The 8824-nt window shown below is 53.9% G+C and overlaps 1 protein-coding gene across 1 annotated transcript in view; it reads left to right on the plus strand.

Moving 5' to 3' along the window:
* LOC111151156 (LIM homeobox transcription factor 1 alpha) overlaps positions 1-4352 on the plus strand; it is a 154343-nt gene extending 149991 nt beyond the window's left edge. Inside the window, exons 7-8 of the mRNA XM_022508949.1 lie at positions 2622-2792; positions 4192-4352. Coding sequence (XP_022364657.1) covers positions 2622-2792; positions 4192-4352 — 332 coding nt within the window. The remainder of the gene's footprint in view (positions 1-2621; positions 2793-4191) is intronic.
* Positions 4353-8824: the final 4472 nt, after the last annotated feature.

Here is an 8824-nt window from a genome sequence, read left to right on the forward strand (position 1 = left end):
CAGGGTCCAGGCCTCGCCCATCTCACGGCTCTTGGTGGGAGGCCGCTTCTGGGCTCAGCGAAGCCCTGCCTGCACCAAGGGCAGTGGTCTTCCAGAGAGGATAGAGGCCCGGGGGCTGGGGGAGAAGGTCGAAGGCACAGAGCCAAGGTCTGGGATGCTGACTGATGTGGTCTGAGCCTTCTCCAGAGCCCCGGGGGCTCTGGCAAGACTCCCCGCAGAGCCCGGACACACCCAGATCCTCATCCTTCCCAGCAAATCAGTTGACAGAGGACACCACTGTGACCTATCCATTTCCTAAACAACATAAGACAGTAAAAATACTGTGAGTAAAACAGTAACCGCCTCCCTGGTTGGATACATTAATGTGTTCAGAGTTCAAAGACGGTTCTCACGCTGACCTGAGTCTGACACCCTCACACCAGGGAAACAGAGAAGTCCTTTGTCCCCAACTCACTGATGAGCAGACAAGGGGGACTGGGGTCCTTGCTGAGTAGGGGGTGAGTCAAGACCGGAGCAGACGTCTCTGAACCTCGGTTCCACTATGCCGTGCTGCCCCAACTCTCCCCTCCTGTATGCACCTTCATTTGCTCTTGTGGCTAATACGGCTGATGTGAGCACTGGGAAGGGAGTCAAGAGGGACAGCTTGTGGGACCTTTCAAGGGAGTTAAAAGAAAAAAAAATCAAATATAACTATATTATGACCATATCATTCTTTTTAAAAAAATTTTTTTTGAAGATTTTATCTATTTATTAGAAGGATGGAGAGAGAACACAAGTAGGCAGAGCAGCAGGCAGAGGGAGAGGGAGAAGCAGGCTCTCCACTGAGCAGGGACCCTGACGCGGGGCTCGATCCCAGGACCCTGGGATCATGACCTAAGCCAAAGGCAGCCACTTAACCCACTGAGCCACCCAGGCGCCCCGACCATGTCATTCTTAAAGGGCTCTGCTCCCAACAGCATTGTAGCAGGATTCCCTAAGGGATCTGCTTGTACCTCAAACAGGAATTGTCCGCTGTCAGTGTGCACAGAAATCACTTGACATGTGGTAAAGTACAGATTCTGATTCCTCTAGTCTGGGTAGGCCCTGAGATTCTACATTTTTAACAGGCGCCCACTACTGCTGGCCCGTGGACCACATTTTGAAAAAGGCCCTGACTCTGACATTGGCTTGCAGGCCCCTAGACGGGGCTCCTTGCCCTTTCATGATGAACCTGGCCTTGTGCTTGATACCTGAGCTCGGCTCAATGTAGAATCTGACTCCTGCAGCCCAGAATTGTCTTGGCTTCTCATCTTCTACACCAAACAGTGTCTTAACGTCAAGATAGATGCTCAGAGAGAGAAGTTCAGCAAGGACATGGGGACTGGGGAAGGTTGTTGGGGCAGGTTAGTCACCAGACCCAGATGCTGTCCCTGCTCCGCTCCCCGAGCTGTTTGATCTGGGACCAGCCTTTCTGCTTCCTGGCACCCCAGGCTGTCTGTCCCTGGAGTGGGATAATGACGCCTACCATCCCCGTTGCACTGGGCCCCCGGGAAGTTCAGAGAGGGTCACGGACATGGAGAAGCCTTGCATGTGGACTCTTACAGGCCAGCACGCTCAGGGGGTGGAGAACGCAACAAGGCGTTATGAGAACACACACTCAGAGTGCTTGAGGCTTTGGAGAACTCGAAGGGCAACTCTGAGGGTGAAATCCTAGGGCTGACGTAAGAAAGCAGAAGCTCATGGGAAGTAGAGTCTCTGAGAGCTCGTGGGCCGATGTTCAGAGAACCCCACAGCAGGATGTGGAGGCAGGACGTGTCCTCTAGTCTCCAAAACTTCTCTACACAAGTGTAGCAAGTTGTTCCAAAGCACGTTCACACGCCTCACGGAGTCTTGCTATCAGTTCCACAAGGTCAGCGGGGCTGGAGTCAGGAGCCCCACTGGACTGATGCGCTCCCAGTAGGGATGCTGGAAGGGTCTTTAGATCCATCCCCTCCAGGGGCTGCCAAACTTGTGTGTAGCATCAAACACCTTGGATTTAATGATGTACTTCGAAGAAGCTCTCCAAGTTCAACTGCACCTTCCCCATCCCTGTTCTCTGAGGATGACCCATGATGGCCCTTGGGGGGTGGGGCACAGGCTGGGAACCACTGATGTTGCCTCGTTCCGGACCATTTTATAAATGAGGAAACCAAGAGCCAGGAAGTGAAATGATCTCTCCATGCTCGTCACCACCTGGCGCTCACACCCTTGTGCCGTCCTCTTGGACGCTGACTAGGGCTGACCTAGGTAAGGTCACAACAAACATGGCGGTTTCTGCTTTGCGCTCTGCCCAGTTGCTGGCTCCGGGGAAGCCGGCTGCCGTGTGGCCGGACTGCTCAAGCAGGCCTGTGAGAAGTCTGTGTGGTGGGGTCACCACGGTGGGATGGCAGACGCAGCACGTCCCACTCCACGTCTGGGGCCCGTGGCATCACAGGCACCCGCCCCTCTCACTCCTCCTTCCAAAGTCGTAGCAAAGGCTGGTATTGGGTAGGGACACCGGGCAGCAGGGGACATGAATTTCAGAAGATGCTCTCAGCCTTCTCTCCCAGCACGGGATCCCGCGCTGCACTTGGAGAATGACCTGCCTTCTTCTCTGTCCCCAGCTCAGACAAACGGCAGCGGGAATGCTGGGATGGAAGGGATCATGAACCCGTACACGGCTCTGCCCACCCCACAGCAGCTCCTGGCCATTGAGCAGAGTGTCTACAGCTCAGACCCCTTCCGACAGGGCCTCACCCCTCCCCAGATGCCGGGAGACCACATGCACCCATATGGTAAGACAGACGCCAACCCCACAGGGACCTCTCACAACCTTCCCTCCCCAACACATCTGTGCGGTTCCCAGATCCTTACCGAAGCAGCCAGCATAGTACGTGCCCAGAAAATGCCACTAGAATCATGTAACCAGTGGCCGCAGAAGAAGGACCAGCACACATAGTCGTTTGTGATATTTCCATTCGCAGAAAGCACGTTTTCTCATTGAACGGATGTTACTTAGGGGCTCCAAATGAATCCTGAAGCGTGACCAGAACTGTGGCGTGAAAAGCAATCCCTGCCTGCTCTCAGCCCACCCCAGCTGGGGTTGCCTTTAGTGCCGGGCGTGAGGCTAGCTTAGGCTCCCCTACCCGCTCTGCTTGCTGGCTTAGCTGATGGTCAGCAGCTGCACCAGGGCACGCTGACGGTGTGGGCGAGCTCCGGAGTGGAGGGCTGAAGTTCAGTCTCAGGGCCAGATGAAGGTCACTGCGTTTTTATACGGAGAAGGTCAGTGGCATATGTGATGCATCTAATCTGGGTCATCTGTGATAAACCGCACTGATAGCTAAAAATACAGTTTTATTTGGCAAACCTTCAAAATGGCATTAGAGAGACATGGCTCAGCTCACAGATTTTTGTCAAGCAAATGCTTTTTTTTCCTTCATTAAAAAACGTGTTGAAGTGACCGTCGTCCTCCCATGTGATGTGTGCAGCAAACTGGGACAAAGATCCAGCTCTGCAGACTTCGCTGACCCTCATGCGGACAAACCTAGGAGCATCTGAGCAGATCACACGTGCGGAGGCTGAGAGGGAGATGCCTCTGTTCTTGTCACTGGGGTCCCCGAGCGATCCACAGCTGGCCCTCCCATCCTCTCCGTCCAGGGTGTAAACTAGCCCAGGGTGGGCCCCCAACACCGTCTTGCTTCTGCAGGACACACTCGCGGAGGTAGCGGACACTCGGTGTGATCTTGCTGTTTGAATGGACCCCTGTGACCCCGGAGGCGGCACGAGCCTCCTTCACAGCGCCCGTGTTGATATCTTCCCGATCCACCTTCAAGAACCATTTTGAGGGCTGAGTCCTCCCAGAGCCCTGCCCCGCCTCTCCAGGTGGAGGTGCCCCTTCCTGCCCACTCCCCAAACTCACCGTCTGGGACATTCTGACGTTTGCTTCTGCGGCACCCCATTCGGGCCTCAGACCTGTCCTAGTTTATACTGTTTTCTGTGGTTGTGCTTTCCGCTGGAGCCCACTAAGGCCCTGAGAGGTCTTCTGCAGAGGGATGGGGTCCCCTCCCTCCCACTCCCCTCCTAGCTCTCCCTCCACCCGCCCCACAGCATCCCGCTGTCTGCACTCCCCCGCATTCCTGATCCCAAAGGGAGTCCTTCTTCGGGACCCTCCTGACCAAGTCGTCTCCATTTCAGGTGCCGAACCCCTCTTCCACGACCTGGATAGTGACGACACCTCCCTCAGCAACCTGGGTGACTGTTTCCTAGCGACCTCAGAAGCCGGGCCCCTGCAGTCCCGAGTGGGAAACCCCATCGACCACCTGTACTCCATGCAGAATTCTTACTTTACCTCTTGAGTCTTCCCCTCGAGTTCTGTGGCTGGGCTCCCACCCAGAACAACCATAGGCCGCGAGGGGTCGGCCGGCGTTAGGATGGGGAGGCCAGGGAAGAGGTGGGCTGGGGAGGGAGTTTTGTCGGGGATGCTGTTATATTACGACCTGATGTAGCTCGGCATTTCCAAAGACTGAACACGTAACGGATCGCATAGTTTCACATTTCTGATAAGTCTTAGCTTTAGGTGTGAAGATGTGTTTATCTTTAAGGACAGGGACTTTTAATATAGACATTCTTATGCAAACTATAGGTACCTAGAGACTCCTAACAACTTCCCGCTCTTTTGGGGAAGCTTTTGTCAAGAGGTGCATATGTCTACCCATCCATATACCCATAGACGGACAGACAGACAGACAGATAGATGTGTGTGAGTGTGTAAGCTTCCATGCTTTATCATCAGAGTTTATTCCTAATTATAACAGACACCAACTGTACAGCAAAAGTAACTTTATTTTCAGTGTGAACTATATTTAAGGAAATGCTTGATGCACTTAAGTTATAAAATGAGATAATTTACTTTTATAAACTTTATTTTTAGTTTGAAGAGACTTGTCGGCAGGGCAGAGAGGGCCGCTCCGCCTGAGCCCGGGGCATCAAGGGCTGGAGCGAGTTCTCTTTTCAAGAGTGTCGTCGAGGTTCTTGCTCTCTTGGGGATTGAATCACGGGGCTTAGAGGGGACAGAAAAGTCCCTGAGCGTGTTCTTAGAAAAGGTAAAGCCTAGACTCTTCAGCTTTCTTTTCAGTTCTGACGTGTAGTTGTGGGCAGCAGTAGGAAGGTCAGTTTTGCTCTTGAACTTCAGCAACGGCCGGTGTGGGATGAGGCTGACACTATGTACCTACCTCACTGGGGGACGCCGAGGCTTCATTCACCTCCAGGACCTGTGAGCAGGGCTGGAACGAATAGCTGGTATTTGTCTAAAATACCAGACCAGCCACTTGGCAAAAGAGGCTCCCGGAGGGGGAGACGGTCGGCACCCTGTGCCCTGAAGGCCACTCTGCCCGCGGGGGTCCCTGATGCATAGCCTCGGCTGGGGAGGCCCGCTCAGGGCCGCTCAGGGGGCTGGAGTCCTGCCCTGGGGAGGAGGCTGTCGTTGAGGGGATGGAAGAGAGGGCATCGTGGTGTTCTAGACCAGGGGTCGGCAAAGTACGGCCCTCAGGCTATGTTTTATGGCCTGCCAGCTACAAATTTTTTTCTTTTTTTTACATTTTTAAAGGGTTGTTTAAAAAAAAAAAAAAAAAGGACTATGGGACAGAGCGTATGTGCCCCGAAAGCCTGAAATATTTACTACCTATGCTGTCTGGCTCTTTTCATAAGATGTTGGCTGGCCCCTGTTCTAGAAAATCTATTTCTAAACAGCCTTCTGGAGCTCAGAGAGGCGGCAGGGATCCAGGCGGAAACCCGGGCTGCTTCCTTCTGTCCTGCTGTTCGGACTTGGAGCCAGAAGGGCCGGCTGCCATCGTACGCAGGAGTCTGCACCCTGCCCTCCACTCGTGGTGCTAGGACCAGCTACTTCTGGGCTAGGAGGCCCCCTGGGAAAGCAGATGGGTCTCAGGGGGACGCCGCGGGGTCCGGTTGGACCCCTCTGAGAGGGGCCAGTCCAGGCTTGGCCTCACTGCCCAGGACGTACGGGGCCTTAGACCCTTGTCCCTTCACTCTCTGCAAAGGGGACGTGATCCCTTGTGGTAGAGTCTGTGTTGTGTGATTTTTGTGCTCATGTTTATAATTTATGCAAACCACCCAGAAGCCCAAGCCAGTCTGGGGAGTGGAAATCGTGCAGATGCTGTGGGACTCCGTGGGCTTCTGTGGCAGAGAGCTGGAGAACGTAGCAGATACTGTGTGAGTGAAAACAAATAGAGATCCTTCCTCCACGCGTAATGGCATACTGAGATGAAATTAAAAACCTCTTACAAATGAACTGTCGTTGATTCAGGGGCGGGGGGTGGGGGACCCGGAACCAGGGGGACACGGGTGTTTTGTCAACGGGGGTCTGGGGAGGAGCATAGGGCGAAGCTGAACGTGAAGGGAAAGCGACTCCAGCGAAACCTTCCTGCCTCGGTCTTCACGAACCCGGCTGAGGAAGGAGGCCCGGGGAACATTCCACCGGCACTGTCAAGTTCACTCGAGGTGGAGTGGTTTGCAGTGTGCGATGTGAGGACGTTTGCTTGGAAATCAGCAGGAGAAAGATGTCTCACCCGGGACCGAAGGGCGATGCCCGGGGCAGGATGGGGGAGCAGAGCCACCGACTGGAGCTTCTCCCAAACTCCACGGTGGCCTTCCATGTGGTGTCTGGGTGACTGTCATGACTATGAAGAAGAGAAGTGAGGGAATGGTAGGAATGAGTGCGAGACCAGGACACAATCCAAGGGCGGCGTCACTTCTGTGTGTCCTCTCGCCCGCTGGCCAGACCCTGTCCCCCCCCCCCCACCTCTGCTCACTCACCCTGTCAGAATCAGGCTCTGCCTCCTGCCAAGGGCCTGGAAGCAGAGAGAAGTGAGTTAGGAAGCCAGGCTGGCGGGAGGAGCCCTCACCCGGGCTGGCCCTGGTTCTGTCCCCAGGTTCCGCAGAGAGCCCCAGCCGGGGACCGTTCCCTGTCACCGTCTGCCCCACGGCTCCTTAGCCTTCAGCTTTGGCCTGCCACGTGGGGTGCGGGGCCTGTGTGTGGGGAACCCAGCCAGTGCTACCTGCTGCAACACCCCCCGATTTCCTAACCAAACAGTAGGAATTAATATTTTTGCTCACGTGAAGGACCTGGGGAGGAGTTTGAGGGCACCTCTATTCCCTTCCAAGATGTTGGCACCGATGGTTTTCTTCTTTTCTCTTTACTTCTTTCTTTCTTTTTAAATTTTTTTCTTTTCTCGCCTCTTCTTTTTTCTTCTTTTCTTTTCCTTTCCCCTTCCTTTTCTTTCCTTTCCTTTCCCTTCCTTTCCTTTCCTTTTCTTCTTCTCTTTTCTTTCCTTTCCTCTTTTCTTTTTTTTCCCCTTTTCTTTCCTCTCCTCTCCTCTCCTTTATTTTGCTTTCTTTTGTTCTTTTCTTTTGTTCTTTTTTTTCTTTCTTTCTTATGGCTCAGAGTTGGCGCACACGGGGTCTAAATCCCAGTCCCCTCCCCCACCCCCTGCTACCTGCAAGGTCAAACTGGGTGGGTTACTTCCCTCTCCTGAGCCTCTCACTCCTCATGCATGGCACAGGTATGGTGCTTGTCCCTAGCAGAGGTGACAAGGTCAAGTGAGATGACACAGGCAAAGCCCGGAGCCCTTCACTGGGCACACAGCGAGTGTCCAATGTGTGGCGGTGGCTGCGCCAGGGGCCGGGTCTACTGCTGGGGTTCGGTTGTTGATGCAGGGCTAAGGCGGTCTCTCTCCGTATTTGAGGAAAAAGGAGAAAACCCTCTGGTTCACCTGGGTGCCCCCTGGCATCAACATAATCACTTCTTATGTAACTTCTTTAAACCTCGGTGTGGGTCTTAATATAGCCTGACTCAGTTGTGGGAGAGCTGGGTTGGTTGGGTGGTTGGTTTTTCAAAGGCAGGCAGATAAAATTCCAATTCCAAGGACACACCATGAACTCTGCCCCCTAAGGAGAAGCCGCCAGGTCACAGGCGATTTCTCTAGCCGTCCATAGTCAGCTCAGGGCTGAGGTGAGAGGGAGTCCCTGATCCATAGTCTGAGCCTTTTCTGAGTGGCATGGTTTTGAGTTGACCTGACATGAATCAAAAATGGGAAGAAACTGGAATTAATTTGTCAATTCCAAACCCAAAGACACATTTCTAAGGGCTCTGCGAGGGAAATCCAAGTGTCTCTCTCTCTCTCCCTTCCCCACCCTCCCAGTGCAAACACATTCAGTCCAAACTGGATACAGACAAATTCAACTAGAATTAAACCCGATATTACATTGTTTCCTTGAGTCCCTTTGTCTAGCATGTTGCAACTTGTTCCATGACCAGTCCAGAGAGTTCAAAACAAGGCCTCCTTGAGCTTACAGGCCCTGTCCACATGGGGGGTGGGGGAGGACTGGGGGTCCCTGGCCCTATCTGAAGTTCCCAGGATGTGTGACTTTGACCAAGGCTCTGGGCCTCCATTTCCTCATTTATAAAATGGGGCCAATGATGCTCACCTGTCTTACAGGTTGGTCGTCATGAGTCTCTAAGGAAACAGGAAAGATCTCAGTAGGCCGTGGACCGCTGTACAAGTAGCAGGGAGCCTTGGGATCTTGTCCCAGGAGGCGCATGCAGATGGACAGCCTGGCACCCTGTGCATTGCTCCTGCCTGGGTGGGTGCCCATGGCAAGGAACGGGCACTGTGGATCTGAGGGAGATCATTTCTTTCCTGCCCCAGCTGCTGTGGGTTACTGCTGCCATGGCCTGATGGGCCTTCTCCCCTCCTGGGGAAGGTTCTGGGGGGGGGGGGGAGCCTACGGTGGCCTCTAGTGGCCAGTGCAT

The sequence above is a fragment of the Enhydra lutris genome, unplaced genomic scaffold (genome assembly GCF_002288905.1).
Source record: "Enhydra lutris kenyoni isolate GAN:26980312 unplaced genomic scaffold, ASM228890v2 scaffoldscaffold25, whole genome shotgun sequence".
NCBI lineage: Eukaryota > Metazoa > Chordata > Mammalia > Carnivora > Mustelidae > Enhydra > Enhydra lutris.